Consider the following 14,843-nt stretch of genomic DNA (forward strand, 5'->3'; position numbering starts at 1 on the left):
ATCTTACTTCCACATTGCAAGATCTCTCATTGTCGCAGCACATGAGGCCATCGTGCGCCTTCCAGAGATTTGATACTGACTGGCCTGGAATGATCTTCTATGAAAATGAAAAAATGCTCACGGAAAAAAAACCTGAGGACAGAGGTTGTTCATTCCTAACAAGATACTTAGTTCTAGTGATTTCTGTAAAATGAGCCTTCTAGGGTTATTCACACCCTCGTCGCCCTCTTGGTGACGACAACTTGTTTTGTGCGTGCCAGCAGGGCTGAGGGGAGATTATCCTGCCAGGCCTCACTGGAGAGCTCTGTGGCACATGGAGCTGTCTGTCAAAGTGAAGTCAACACAATGGCACTGACTTTCTTCTTCTCCCACTTTATATTTCACATTTTAACGTAAATCAATCAAACATCCACCCATGTTTTTGTTTTGCTGGAGGGCAAACTTGATATGACGTTTCTTGCTTTTTCAACTCTTTTAAAACTATTTTCGTAATACTTCAAATCTAATATGCTTTAAGGAATATTTTTTTTTCCTAAGCATCATTGATGCCAGTTGGGCAACTTGCCTACTGTGAAAGAGGGGCTGTTTTTTGTGACCTTTTCAGTGCAACAGCGGTGGAAACTCCCTGTAGAGTTGTGTGCATTTTAATCTCTTTAACCTGAGGTTCACTAGACTGACAGACAGGCCTCGGACGGTGCGGCGCATAAAACCGGGCCTCATCAACTTCAATCTCACAGCATTTATTTTAGATCCACCAACACTTTGCACCCCTTGTATAACCACCGGGACTCTTCTGAGCCATCTGCACCGAGGTTAACTCTTTCTCCTCCGTGTGCACGAGAAAAGAAAATCATCAACCAGGCTGATGCTGGCCGGGAGTTACCGCTGAATCCAAGTCTATCTTTGCCCTCACACTGACTGAAGGCTATTTTGGAGGCTAGTGTGTGAGGAGAGATATGTCAGCTGTTCGGCAACACGCTCCATCACAGCAGGAAAAAAGAGAAAGCAGTGCAGGCCGCCCGCTCCAGGGACTGGGACACAGATCGCGAGCGTGGATACTATTTCCCTTGCTAAAGCTTTAACTGTTGTTTTGCACCATGTTGTATCTTTAATCCACCTCTCTGGAAAACGATAATTCTTAGCAGGGCAAAATGGAATGCAGGGGGTTTCCCTGAAACACCTGTTGAAGGTAGGTGCGTTGCTGCATGACAGAAGCTATTGTGGAGATTTTTCTGCTGAGAGAATCACTGATTGAATGTGGCAGTTATTGCGGTTTTGTTCTGCTCTGAATTTGCTTGTTTAGTGTTTAGTACATTTTCATGTTGTCTTCAATCAATTATTAGGCAAAATTCCAGGCTGTGTGACGCATTCTGAAATTCAACTCTCCCTGCTACGTCCTGCTACAGAATGACACACACTTGGCGCTCTTGACGTGATCTACAGTGGGAGGAGCCAGCCCCCCAAAAAGTTTTATGATCTAAAATTATACGGCCTCGACAGATTTTGCATTTATTGTCTCGCTTCTTGTTTGTGTTTCAAAGCTTCTCCCAGACTGGTGGAGGAGGCATCACAGCTGAAGCTATATTTGTTGAGCCGAGCTTAAGAAGGTGCATGTCAGTCTATCGAATAGTCACATGATTGCTGCGTGATTATTTAGACCATTTTCCCATTTGTTGGAAAATGTTTTTTCAATGACTGCAACTCTAACGGTAGCAAAAAAATATTTAGTCATGTAAACCAGTTTAACCTGTCCATTGAATTTTAGTGGTAGCCCTGCAGTAAACAACAAAACAAAGCTGAAAACGCAAACAATACTTGAACATTACACTGGGAGGAGCCAGAGAGATGGGAGACAACAGACCTGGAGGATTAGTAGCCGCTGCAAGTGAGCTCTCTTCTAGCAAAAAAAACATGCTCTTTTCAATGGCAGTGAACTTCTCACTTTCTAAAGTCTGTGTGCGTTTGCGTGACAGAGAAGCGTCTGCAGGTAGTGAAGGGCTTGGAGGATGTGGAGGTGTCCGAGTGCCAGAGTTGCTCCTTCGAGGTGACTCTGAATCTGGCCTACGTCGAAGGCGCCTGGACCCGAGATGGCATTCAGCTCAAGTCAAAGCCCAGCTGTCAAATCTCCACACACGGGAAGAAACATTCCCTCATACTGAAGAGGGTGGCTTTGGTGGACGCGGGCCAGTTTGCTTTTCAGGCCGATGGCATCCAGACTTCAGGCAGACTCAGTGTCAGAGGTGAGAATTTTCATCACTGTGTCTGTTCGATGTAAGGTCTGATCGTATTCAACACGGATGTTTTTTTTTTTGTTTAATAAAAAAAAAAAACCCATGCAACTCATGCAGTCAAAAATTCATGAGGTTTTTCACTTACACCGACTATCCATCCATGCCATCCAGCTAGGGACATCCGCATCGTCAAGGTGCTGGAGGACGTTGACACGATGGAGCGTCAGGTGGTGAACTTCCTGTGTGAGGTCAACCAGGAGGATGTTGATGGTCGGTGGTACAGGGATGACTGCAGAATCCGCCCTGGGGACAACATCAAGATTAGACACAATGGTAGGAGATTGGAAAAGAGAGATTAAAAGCAGTGTAAGAAATTTCAGCGTCCTATATATAAGAAGCTGTGTTTGAATGGTGCTGTTGCTTCACTAGATGTAAACATACAAAGCAAGAATGTAGCACCTTCTGATAAAGCACTTTATTGGTTGATCTTGTTACAGGTAGATCCCACAGTCTATTCTTCAAGTCGGTCAGGCCAGAACACGCTGGGAAGATCAGATTCACCGCAGAGCGAATCTCATCCTTTGCCACTCTCACAGTCAAAGGCAAGCCAGCGGACACTTTAACCTCACAGCCTCAGACTGTTTGTTTGCACCCTGTCAACAGCCCGTTTCTGCCTCTTGCACCCAACAGAGCTCCCAATACAAATAGTGCGGCCTCTACGGGTCAAGATAGCAATGTACCGCCACCGCGGTCTGCTGGAGTGCCAGGTGTCGCGCCCCAATGCTCAGGTCAAGTGGTACAAAAACAGGAAGGAGCTGCTGCCCAGCAAGAAGTACCAAATAATCAGCCAGGACATCTACAGGCAGCTGACGATAGACGACGTCTGCTCCTCGGATGAGGACACCTACACGTGCGACGCAGGAGACGACAAAACCTCCTGCCAGCTCCTGGTAGAGGGTGAGAAGACTGCAGCTAAAGCGTCCCGTTATGAATGTATTGCATGCACAGCTGACCAAAACCCCTAAGATTCGTTCTCATTAGGTCACATGTCTCTTGCTGTGCATGTAGAGCAGGCCATCAGCATAGTGCGGGAGATGAGCTCCGTGGAGGTGATGGAGCCAGAGCCAGCCAGGTTCCAGGTGGAGACCAGCCTGAAATCAGGGAGACCGCCCCGATGGACCCTGAATGGCGAGGTGCTGGAGCCCAGCGCCACGGTGGACATCGACCGCAGGGGGACGCTGCATAGCCTCCAACTGGTGTCCACGGAGAGCTCCATGTCAGGCCCCGTGGTGTTTGTGGCCGGCAAGAGTCGCTCCACCACTCAGCTGGTTGTCAAGGGTGAGTTGACAGAAACTAGGTCCTGGGTGTTTTTTTTTTTTGTTTTTTTTCACTTCATATGTCAATGAAATGTTTGCGGATGATCCTAGAGAGGGCGCTGGAGGTTGCCCAACACTTGGAGGACGTTGAGGTGAAAGAAAACAGCTCCGTGACCCTGAACTGTGGGTTTTCTCCATCACCGAGGCTGGTACGTTGGTTCAAAGGCAGAACGGCACTGAAAACGTCAAACAAGTACAGCATGAAGAGGGAAGGCAAACGTGCCGAGTTGACAATTCACGGCCTGACGGGGATGGACGCAGGGCAGTACAGCTGCATGGCCGGAGGGGCGCAGAGCACAGCGCACGTTAAGGTAGAAGGTAGGTCACATGATTCTCAGAAAACTTTACTTCAGCTAACTGACAGTGTTTTAAAGTGTTCTAAATTACCCTCCATTTTTTCCCCACGGTAGTCCGTATGTTGAAATTGGTTAAGCACCTCGAGCCGGTGGAAATAGAGGAGGACGGCGTGGCCACATTCTCCTGCGAGCTGAACTACGTGGTGGCCAACGTGGAGTGGCTCCTCAACAACATTCGCCTCTACTCCAATGCCATCAGCAGGCTGCAGCACATGGGCACCATGCACAGCCTCACCATCAAGAAGCTGCGGCCGCAGCAGAGCAGGGTCACCTTCAAGGCGGGCCTTCTGTCTGAGACAACCACCTTAAAGGTTAAAGGTTAGTTGAGGAGTTGGGGAGTGGTTGGGAATAAGTCAAAAAGTTCATCAATGAAGTTGAATTTCTGAGACATGCGATGTTTGCTCCAGAGCGGCCAGCGGTGTTCCTGAAGTGTCTGGAAGACGTGGTCGGAGAAGAACAGGGGCAGGTTTGCCTCCAGTGTGAAAGCTCTAAAGAGACTGTGACACCAGTCTGGAGAAAAGACGGCACAGTTCTCAATGCCGACGACAAACTTGAGTTTCTCCAATTTGGGAAGTCCATGGCACTGATCGTCCACTCACTGAACAAGGAGGATGCTGGACAGTACTCCTGTGACCTGGGAACCATTCAAACTCAGGCTGAAGTCACAGTGCACGGTGAGTGGAGTGATAAAGAAGAAAACTGTGCTTCTTAAAATCAAATTTCAGGAAGTCTTAGATTAGCCATCCCTAATTTTTCCTCCATATCGTATCCTCAGACTTGCACCTCACTATTGTTCAGCGCCTGAAGACCATCTCTGTCCTTGAGGGTGAGAGCTGCACTTTTGATTGTCAGCTTTCTCATGACGTCGATGACCAGCCTTCCTGGACCATCAATGGCCAGCTGGTGGTCACCAACGACCACATCCAGCTCGTCAACAACGGCCGCAAGTATAGGATGAGTGTTAAAGAGGCAGCTCTGACTGATGCCGGGGACATTGTCTTCACCATTAAAGACCTGAGCTGCAGGACCATGCTGTTCATCAAAGGTGGGAAGTGACTTTTTTTTATATTCACTTGAACAGGTAAAATTGTGACATGGGTTACAAGACATTTTCCATGCTTTAGAGAAACCAGTGCACATCTTCCGGGACTTGCTGAATGTGAAGACAGTGCCTGGAGAGGACGCGGAGCTCAGCTGCGAGATCACCAAAACTGACGTGACCATTCGATGGCTGAAAAACGGCCATGTGATCAGGCCGAGCGCCAAGTATTTCATGAGCGTCGAGAGGAACCTGGCAAAGTTAGTCATCAAAAACACAGCCATCAGAGACTCAGGGGAATACTGCTGTGAGGCGGAGGGTGTGGCCTCCCGCGCCAAGCTGGAGGTCAGAGGTGAGGACTTGGATGAGAAATTTATAAATGCTTTGCAGGCATCGGTTTAGGTTTTATCCTAGTGCTACATGCTAACAGGGGCTCTTCTATTTCCAGATCTCCAGCATACATTTGCCAGAGATCTGAGGGAAACACGGGCAGAGGAGAAGGGTAAAGTTACGCTGGAGTGTGAGACCAGGCAGCCGGCCAAGCGGGTGACCTGGCTAAAGGGCATGTTGGAGCTGAGGTCTGGCAGGAAGTACGTCATCAGGCAGAAGGGAGTGGTGCTGTCGCTGAGCATCAACTGTCTGGAGATATCAGACACGGATATTTACATATGTGATGTCGGCACCATGCAGAGCCGTGCACAACTGACCGTGCACGGTGAGCTCAGAGGCTGTTGTATGTTGTATTAGCCGCGGTTCTGAAGCATTTTTGAAGGGAGCAATAAACAGAGGGCTAAATGAGCTGTTAATCAGGCAATGCTGCTACAATGAAAATGAATATGGCAGCTTTAAATTTTAAGTGACAACAAAGAAATTCATTCATTTTTGTGTTTGTGGTACAGTAGCTGTTGCAAAACAGATACATAGTATGTGTTAAGAAAAAAATGAATACGTAAGGATGCAGAATGGTGATGCTGAAACTTTTTATTATTAAGTGTAGTGCCAATAGTAAGGATGTAAGTTCTTGCAGCCACAGTATTTCGAGAAGTTTATTGAATATTTGACTCTCTTTCATTTTTCCCCATGGACTTTCAGGTGAGAAGGTGTTGATCCTGGATGAATTAGAGGATGTGGAGTGTCTAGAGGGCGACACAGTCACATTCAGGTGCAGAATCTGTCCCAGTGACTACGCTGGGGTGAAGTGGTACCTCGATGAGACGCTGCTGTACACAAATGAGCTCAATGAGATCCAGATGGTGCCTGGAGGCTACCACACCCTCACGTTCAGGCAGCTTGCTCGCAAAGACACAGGGACCATCTCGTTTGCAGCAGGTGACAAAAGATCCTACGCCTCGCTGCTAGTCAGAGGTGAGTCTGCGCCTGCCACCGCCGCGACCTATCATCTACTTCCAGTCATATTTCATGTGGTCATGAACTCCCTACATGGTATCAGAGAGGCGTCCAACCATCATTAAAGCCTTGGAGGACTGTGAGGCCATTGAAGGAGGCAGCCTGATCCTGTGTTGCGTCACTTCCAAGCCATGTCACATCCTGTGGTACAAAGATGGCTGCCTGATGTGGAACTCCTCCAGGTATTTTGCCAGTCGTTCCGGGTGTGAGGCGCGGCTCACTATAAAGGAGGTGTGCAAAAATGACGCCGGAGTGTACGAGTGCAGCGCCGGCTCTGTTACAACGAGGGCTGCCATCACTGTCAAAGGTATAGAAGAACATCACAGTACAATACAGCTCCTGGTTTCTTAAAACTTGCTTGCTTCAACTCCTCATCGCCGTCTTTTAGCCATTCCAGCTGAATTCACCAAGCCTCTTGGGACAGTGGAGGCTAAAGAGGGAGAGACTGTGACCCTCACCTGTGAATATTCTCTGCCCGGGGTTGTGTTTCACTGGAGCAAAGGGTTAGAGAGCATCAGAACTGGGGACAAATATATCATAAAACAGAGGAGGACATTCAACTCCCTGACCATCAGAGCTCTGAGCCCTGAGGACTCAGGAGACTACACTTGTCAGTGTAGAGATCACCGCACCACAGCCAGCCTTAACGTGCGCGGTATGTATATCTATGTCTATGCTACTGTGTGCAATTGCTCTAAAGCCCCTGTGCTGTATGATGTCTCTTCACCCAAACTATCACATCATTCCTGACATACCGGCCTGTCATCTCTTGTTTTCCAGCCATCCCAACTTCGTTCATACAGCCATTGAAGAATAACATCGAAACAGAGGAGGGAACCAACGTGTTGCTGCGCTGTGAGCTCTCCAAACCTGGAATATCAGTTGAGTGGAGGAAGGGCCATGAAGTGTTGAAGAACGGGGTGAAGTACCAAATAAAGAGAAGGGAGACCACTTTGGAGTTGCTCATATGGAAGCCCATGCCAGAAGACAGTGGGCTCTACAGCTGCGTGTGTGCAGATAAGATGACGTCAGCCACTGTCAAAGTCACCGGTAGGATATGAATTACCTCTAACCGAGTCTCAGTCCAGCTTGACCAATGATTTTCAGTTGCTGTCTTAATGTAGCCCTGCAATGAACTGACTTGTCTAGGGTGTCACCCTGCCTTCGCCCTAAGACAGCTGGGATAGGCTCCAGCAGACCCCATGACCCTGAATAGGAATAAGCGGGTATAGAAGATGAATGAATGAATGAATGAATGAATGAATGAATGAATGTCTTAATGTAATGGCCCCACAGCTCTACCAGTGGCCTTCAAGCAGAAGTTGAAGAATGTGCTGATCGAGGAGGGAAACACTGCGGTTTTCCGCTGTGAGCTGTCCAAGGCTGGCCACAGTATTGAGTGGTGGAAAGCAGGGAATCAAGTGATCAGGAATGGAGACAAGTACCAGACGCGGCAGAGAGACACCCTGCTTGAGCTGAGGATCATGGACGTGATGCCCGATGACAGCAACATCTACACGTGTACATGTGGGAACATCGAAACCACTGCAACGCTAACGGTTAACGGTAGATGTTCACCGTCACCAGCAGAAGGGATTGTGTTTAACAAAGTAAAGTCGCTGAATGTTTGACAGCTTTCTCATTTTCCCCCTTGCGTCATTGCTATTTAGCACTTCCCGTCACCTTTAGACAAAAGCTAAAGAACCTGCAAGTGGAGGAAGGACACAACATAGCGCTCTACTGTGAAATATCAAAGCCTGGCATTCCAGTGGAGTGGAGACTTGGAGGAGAGCTCTTGGAGAATGGAGACAAGTACCAGATCAAGCAGAGGGATGCAGCCTTGGAGCTGATCGTCAGAGATGCCGATCCAGAGGACAGCGGTGTCTACACCTGTGTGTGTCGAGAGCAGAGGACAAAGGGCACTTTGAAAGTTATTGGTATGCTCACAGTGCAAATATAACCCTTGCGCCTCCTTGCCGCTTAACACATATAAACACTATTTCTGTTTGGTTCAAAAGCTGTTCCCGCCACCTTTAAGGTGAGCCTGAAGAGCCAAGAGGCTGAAGAGGGCAACAATGTGACTTTGTGCTGTGAGCTGTCCAAGAAAGGAGGCACCGTACAGTGGAAGAGAGAGGCACAGCTGCTGTCTGAGGAAATATTTAGAGGGAAGTATGAGACGAGGCAAGAAGGAAGAACGGCTCAGCTGACCATCATGAACCTGCAACCAGAGGATGCAGGAAAGTACAGCTGCATCACAGGAGATGAGAAGACCACAGGCGAAGTCAGAGTGAAAGGTGAGTTAATGCTCGACTGGACGATTGAGGATGCAGTCCCAATTAAAAATGTATCTCAGTTTTGAATCTTTTGGGGTGATCTTGAATTGGTGCGAGCGTCACTGCCACTGTGCCATGGTCTTGGCAAAACTAATAAGGAAACAGGCAAATCAATTTTGTGCGCTGACATTAGTCTTGCTGCTGATCTGCGCTCTTCTTTTAATGTGAAAATCACCAAATTCTGAAAAGAAACCACTGTTATTTAAGCTACAGTCATTAGATTAGATTAGATTGAACTGTATTGATCCCAAATTGGGAAACTACACATTGGCACTAGCAAGACTACAAGTCATTTCCTGTTTTAAGGAAAACTACTAGTGGTTGTTTCCTGGTTTTGTCTCAGCTAAAGGAAAGCTGATCAGTATGCATTCCAAAAGGACACTTTGAATTAAATTTAAAAAGTTTACAGTTTGATATTGACAGGAAGGATGAGTGAGACTTCACAGTTGATATTGGTTAAGAGTATGCACAGCAGATGGCAGCTCAGTAACTAACTAATTACATAACATACCACAAACAGCCCTCCCTGTCACATTTAAACGAGAGATCCAAAGCCTGGTGGCAAAGGAGGGAGAGTGCGGAGTGTTCTGTGGGGAACTGTCCAAACCAGGGGCTCCTGTGGACTGGAGGAAAGGAAGAGCAGTGCTAAGGTGTGGAGAGAAGTACCAGATGAAGCAGGAGGGACATTTCATCAAGCTGATCATCAACAACGTAGAAGAGAGTGATGCCGGGAAATACATCTGTAAGACCAACGACTGCCAGTCATCTGCTGAGCTCACGGTCAAAGGTGAGAATGTTCAGTTTGGTCATAGGTTTCTTCTAAAGGTAGTTCATAGCTGTGGACACACCACGGTGACTGTGTGCAACATGGTTTTGGTTTGACAGGTTTACCACCAAGTTTTAAGGTTCCACTCATGAACCAAGAAACCACAGAGGGCAACAGTGTGATTCTGCGCTGTGAACTCAGTAAACCCGCTCCCTTGGTGGAGTGGAGACGAGCAGGGCAGCTCCTTAAAAACGGGGAAAAATACCAAATGAGGAAGAAGGACCTGCAGCTAGAGATGAAGGTCACGGACCTTAGTCTCGACGACTCCGGAGATTATACCTGCACGTGTGGGGAGCAGATGACTAAAGCTACAGTTATCGTGACTGGTGGGTCAAGTAAACACTGCAGTTTACAGTGTGGACTTGTGTTAACTAGTTCCCCTAAAATACTTGCGCCCCGTTAAGTCTGGTGTTTATTCTTTTTTTCTAGAACAACCCATTAAATTCCTTCAAGAGCTGAAGAACATCCAAGTGCAGGAAGGTAATGGCGTGACGCTCTGCTGTGAGGTCTCCAAAGCAGCTTGTAATGTGCAGTGGAAGAAGGGCAACATTGTGCTGAGCCACGGAGAGAAGTACCAGCTGAGGCAGAGCAGCTCCAAGCTGGAGCTGCTCATTAGGAAAACGCTGCCTGAGGACAGCGGCACGTACAGCTGCGCTTGCGATGACATAAAGACGACGGCCACCGTCATCATTAACGGTGAACAGCGCTGACGGTGACTGAAACATTACGGGTTCTCAATCGCACAACTTACACAGTGTCCTTCCACAGCGATCCCGGTGACCTTCAAACAGAAGCTAAAGAGCCAGGAGGTGGTGGAGGAGGGGAGCGTGACCCTGCGCTGTGAGCTATCCAAGGCAGGGGTGGCCGTGGAGTGGAGGAGAGATGCACAACTTCTGAAGGAGGGAGACAAATACGAGATGAGGCAGGAGGGCAGAGTGGCCGAGATGACGGTTCACCACTTAACCCTGACGGACGCCGGCGAGTACAGCTGCTGTGTTGGTGCCACTGCCACGTCAGCTGACATCAAAGTTAGAGGTAAGACGCCGGCGTTGAAACATCAGAAATCCCCTCAAACTACAATCTTGTATTACTCGAAAATGGGCTTCAATGTTTGAAACTTTTTGGGTAAAGATAAAGTTGGACCTCATGTAATTATCTTTTTTTAAATAATTTAGACTTTGCTCTTCTTTTCATCCCCTCAGTCATGCCTGTCACCTTCAACCAAGGGCTGGAGAACGTGGAGGTAAAGGAAGGCGACAGCGGGGTTTTCCGCTGTGAGCTTTCCAAACCTGGAGCTCCGGTGGACTGGAGAAAAGGCAGAGTTGTCCTCAAACCTGGATACAAGTATGAGATGAAGCAGGAGGGACGCTTCACCAAACTGATAGTCAACAACGTAGAGGAGAGCGACGCCGGAAAATACACCTGCAAGACCAACGACTGCCAATCAACCGCTGAGCTCACAGTTAAAGGTGGGGGCGAAGATCTCACACACGCACAAACATCACATTGGCCTTTTCAAATATAACCAAGGGTCAACCATCATCCATGCAGCTCCTCCCATCACGTTCAAGACAAAGTTGAGGAACCAGCAGGTGGAAGAAGAAAGCAGCGTGACGCTGAGTTGTGAACTGTCCAAGCCTGGCCTGGAGGTGGAGTGGAGAAGAGGACAAGAGCTGCTCAAGAACAACTTCAAGTACCAGATCAAGAGTCGGACCGGCGTCATGGAGCTGACCATCAAAAACACCCAGCTGGCCGACAGCGGCCTTTACAGCTGCAGCTACCGGGACGTGAAGACCAGCGCCAACGTCAACGTAACAGGTGAGTAGTGCCTTTAAAGGACCCTTGTGTGTGGTACAGTGACACCTACTGGTAATAATAAGTGCACTTGCTTACAATTACGTACAATTTGTAGGGAAAGACACCTAGGTGAACTACAGCACACACACATATATACTGCATATTATGTATTCCCTTTAATACCAAAAGATCTCTGGGAATACTCCAAAAAAGTCAAAAATGCAGTTTTCATTTTTCTCAATGTTGATTTTACTTAATCAACCTCCTATCATGCCCCCACCACAGCCATACCACTCTCCTTCAAACTGGCCTTGAAGAACCAGGAGGCTCGTGAGGGAGGCAACGTGTCCCTCCGCTGTGAAGTGTCCAGGGCCGGGGTGCCAGTACAGTGGTACAAGGGCGAGGACCTGCTTTGCCATGGCGGACGATACCAGATGACGCTGAGAGATAAAGTGGCTGAGATGCACATCAGAAACGTGCAGCCCGAGGACGTCGGCGAGTACAGCTGCGTCTTGGGGGAGCAGAAAACCACGGCTGAAGTGAACGTGAGAGGTATTTGAGGCGCTCCAGTTATTATTTAGTTCATATATTGTCTTTCTTTGGGTTGCCATATCTTGGTATTAGTAGAAGTTGTCTTTCTGTTATTATCGGGGCTTGATAACATGTGGTTACAACAACTTATTTTAATGTTTTTTTGTTTTGTTTTTTAAAGTAATTGTTAATTTATAAAATCACACTATGTGTTCACAATGTTATTTTGGCAGCATCTGAAAGGTAGGCAGATATAAGCTTCACAGCTTCAGCCTACTCTTTTTTTGGTCCAACGTTGTGTGGTTCTATGTACATCTGTACAAGTGCACGTACGATCGAATAAACTAAACAAAACTAAACTTGATGATGAAGACAGTTTTCACAATTTGATTTTGGCATCGCCCCCTTTCAGCGGCAGCGTCCGTCTTCTTTGAGAAGGAGCTGGAAAGCCAGGCAGTGATGGAGGGAAAGCCGGTGCTGCTCTCCTGCGAAGTGTCCAGCGCCAATGTCCCTGTCACTTGGAAGAAGGACAACGCGGTGCTGGAGGAGGGAGGACGCTACATTCTGAAGAAGAACGGTGCCGTGCACTCCCTCGAGATCGAGAAGCTTTGTGCGGAGGACGCCGGAGAGTACTGCTGCATCAGCAGGGGCAAGAAGACGGTGGCCAAGCTGATCGTCAGGGGTGGGTTCACATCGTGGATCTTTCATTTAAGTTTTTTTCCCTCGTATTTTCTATCAGCCCATTAACTTTTCAAGAACTGTAGCGCCATTCCTAACACAGAAACGGGTGCTTGTCGTCCATGTTGTGGTGAAATACATCCCATTCCATCTCCATCTCTAAACCGCCAGCCGTATACAGCTTCCTCCTCCCCTACAGAACGTGTGCGGATCGTCGAGGTGCTCAGGGATGTCACGGTGACGGCTGGCGAGGACGCTGAGTTTACCTGCGAGCTCAGCCACGAGGATGTCAGCGAAGGTGTGTGGTGGCTTGGCCCCAGCCCCCTGCAGAAGAACGAGATGAACCAGATGGTGTGCCGGGGCCGCCTGCACCGACTGGTCCTCACCATGACCACGCCGGAGGAGACGGGCACCGTGGCGTTTGTGGTTGGCGAGGAGAGGACTTCGGCTCGTCTCCTGGTTGTTCCGAGATGCAAAGGTAAAGGGAAAGTGGAGCTTGAATCAGCCTTGGTGCATAAACTCATCAGTAAAGTGACGCTCAGTGTCACATCTTTAGTTTTATTTGAGGAGAAGCCAAAAGACCTTTCCATCATGGAGGGGGAGACGGCCACTTTGACTTGCACCACCTCCGACGTGACTTCTGCGGTCACTTGGCGGCGCAACCACATCCCCCTGAGAAACAGCGATAAGTATGAGCTGCGGAAGGAGGGGAAAGTCAACCTGCTGCTAATCTATGATGTGGATCCCCTGGATACTGGTGTTTACACCATTGACACAGGAGATGCACAGAGCAGTGCGAAGCTCACAGTCAAAGGTTTGAACCTCAATTATCTACAGACAGTGTGAAAGCGGTTCGCAGAAACCCCCAAAATTTAACGAGCACTTCTTCTTCTTCATCCCAGAACTGCCACCCTTCTTCCAAGAGGAGCTGCAGAGCGTAGAGGCTGAGGAGGGAGGCTCAGCCACACTGTACTGCGAGCTGTCTAAACTTGGAGTGCCGGTGCAGTGGAAGAAGGATAGGACGCCGTTGAGAGCCAGCAGGAAGTTTGAGGTGCGGCAGGATGGCTGTTTCCTCCATCTGCACATCAAGGAGCTCAAACCAGAGGACGCCGGCAGCTACTCGTGTCAAGCAGGAGGTGCAGAGACGACTGCGGCTGTGACGGTGAAAGGTGTGTTTGCATCGCAAATTGAATTTTTGCAAAAGATATAATGTCTTTTTTTTCCTGTGAAACTTTGCTGTGACTCAGAAAAGATTTTCCTGCCACTAATAAGAGGAATCTGTGCAAGGCATTCACGCTGTTCCACCAATACTGGTGCCTTGTAGCACAAAGTTCTTGGATCCTGACTGTGTGGATTTTGCAGCAACAACAGCCAAAATAAGGAAACCTTCCCTTCCCTCATGTCACATTTGCTTTGTGCTATAATGTTGCTATTTTCGATCCTTTTGAACAGAGCTACCTCCATTTTTCAAGAAGGAACTAAGAAGTGCTGAGGTTCAGGAGGGAGCCTCAGCCTCTTTGTCCTGCGAACTGTCCAAGCCAGGGGTGTCGGTCCAGTGGAAGAGAAACAAGCTGCCGCTGAGAGCCAACAGGAAATATGAGATGAAGCAGGACGGCTGCCTCCTCTGGTTAAACATCAAGGAGATCAAACCTGAGGACAGTGGCAGTTACTCCTGTCATGCAGGAAGTGCAGAGACAAATGCAAGGATAACCGTCAAAGGTGGGTGTCTTTGGCAACGTGGGGCTGGGAGTTACTGAGCACCATCGATTGTCCAAAACACAACACAAGTGCCACATAGTTTTAATGAAAAGCTGCTGAAACTAATACACCCAGCAATCTTTCTTTGCAACATCGGGTTTCCACAGAGCTGCCGCCGTACTTCAGAGAAGAACTGCAGAATGTCAAGGCTGAGGAGGGAAGTTCGGCCTCGCTGTCCTGCGAGCTGTCTAAGCCAGGAGTCTCAGTGCAGTGGAGGAAGAACAGGCTGCCGCTGAGAGCCAGCAGGAAGTACGAGATCGAGCAGGACGGCTGCCTGCTCAAGCTACACATCAAGGAACTTGAACCCGAGGACGGCGGCAGCTACTCCTGTCAAGCAGGACGTGCAGAGACAACCGCTACTCTGATGGTGAAAGGTGCGCAGATAGCTGGATTTTTAAACTAGCTGAAAATTGTAAGATTGGATTTTTATTTTTGTGGGATAGTATTTTATAACTGCTGTTCTGTTTTTGTGTACTTCTGTACTGATACAGTTTGAGTTACTGTGTTCTTA

At 48.3% G+C, this 14,843-nt stretch overlaps 1 protein-coding gene across 1 annotated transcript in view; it reads left to right on the top strand.

Moving 5' to 3' along the window:
• Window positions 1-1,845: 1,845 nt before the first annotated feature.
• The window catches only part of obscna (obscurin, cytoskeletal calmodulin and titin-interacting RhoGEF a), a 32,517-nt gene continuing 19,519 nt past the window's right edge, over window positions 1,846-14,843 (top strand). Inside the window, exons 1-32 of the mRNA XM_076022581.1 lie at window positions 1,846-1,885; window positions 1,974-2,240; window positions 2,403-2,564; window positions 2,729-2,833; window positions 2,922-3,188; window positions 3,300-3,569; window positions 3,659-3,925; window positions 4,018-4,281; window positions 4,371-4,637; window positions 4,739-5,008; window positions 5,088-5,354; window positions 5,451-5,717; window positions 6,095-6,367; window positions 6,453-6,716; window positions 6,798-7,064; window positions 7,190-7,459; window positions 7,706-7,975; window positions 8,080-8,346; window positions 8,428-8,703; window positions 9,263-9,529; window positions 9,628-9,894; window positions 9,998-10,264; window positions 10,337-10,603; window positions 10,771-11,037; window positions 11,120-11,386; window positions 11,651-11,917; window positions 12,309-12,578; window positions 12,756-13,052; window positions 13,131-13,388; window positions 13,477-13,743; window positions 14,027-14,293; window positions 14,440-14,706. Coding sequence (XP_075878696.1) covers window positions 1,846-1,885; window positions 1,974-2,240; window positions 2,403-2,564; window positions 2,729-2,833; window positions 2,922-3,188; window positions 3,300-3,569; window positions 3,659-3,925; window positions 4,018-4,281; window positions 4,371-4,637; window positions 4,739-5,008; window positions 5,088-5,354; window positions 5,451-5,717; window positions 6,095-6,367; window positions 6,453-6,716; window positions 6,798-7,064; window positions 7,190-7,459; window positions 7,706-7,975; window positions 8,080-8,346; window positions 8,428-8,703; window positions 9,263-9,529; window positions 9,628-9,894; window positions 9,998-10,264; window positions 10,337-10,603; window positions 10,771-11,037; window positions 11,120-11,386; window positions 11,651-11,917; window positions 12,309-12,578; window positions 12,756-13,052; window positions 13,131-13,388; window positions 13,477-13,743; window positions 14,027-14,293; window positions 14,440-14,706 — 8,095 coding nt within the window. The remainder of the gene's footprint in view (window positions 1,886-1,973; window positions 2,241-2,402; window positions 2,565-2,728; window positions 2,834-2,921; window positions 3,189-3,299; window positions 3,570-3,658; window positions 3,926-4,017; window positions 4,282-4,370; window positions 4,638-4,738; window positions 5,009-5,087; window positions 5,355-5,450; window positions 5,718-6,094; window positions 6,368-6,452; window positions 6,717-6,797; window positions 7,065-7,189; window positions 7,460-7,705; window positions 7,976-8,079; window positions 8,347-8,427; window positions 8,704-9,262; window positions 9,530-9,627; window positions 9,895-9,997; window positions 10,265-10,336; window positions 10,604-10,770; window positions 11,038-11,119; window positions 11,387-11,650; window positions 11,918-12,308; window positions 12,579-12,755; window positions 13,053-13,130; window positions 13,389-13,476; window positions 13,744-14,026; window positions 14,294-14,439; window positions 14,707-14,843) is intronic.

This window comes from Nelusetta ayraudi, unplaced genomic scaffold (genome assembly GCF_046127955.1).
Source record: "Nelusetta ayraudi isolate G7.1 ecotype Tasmania unplaced genomic scaffold, CSIRO-AGI_Nayr_v1 ptg000013l, whole genome shotgun sequence".
Lineage (NCBI taxonomy): Eukaryota > Metazoa > Chordata > Actinopteri > Tetraodontiformes > Monacanthidae > Nelusetta > Nelusetta ayraudi.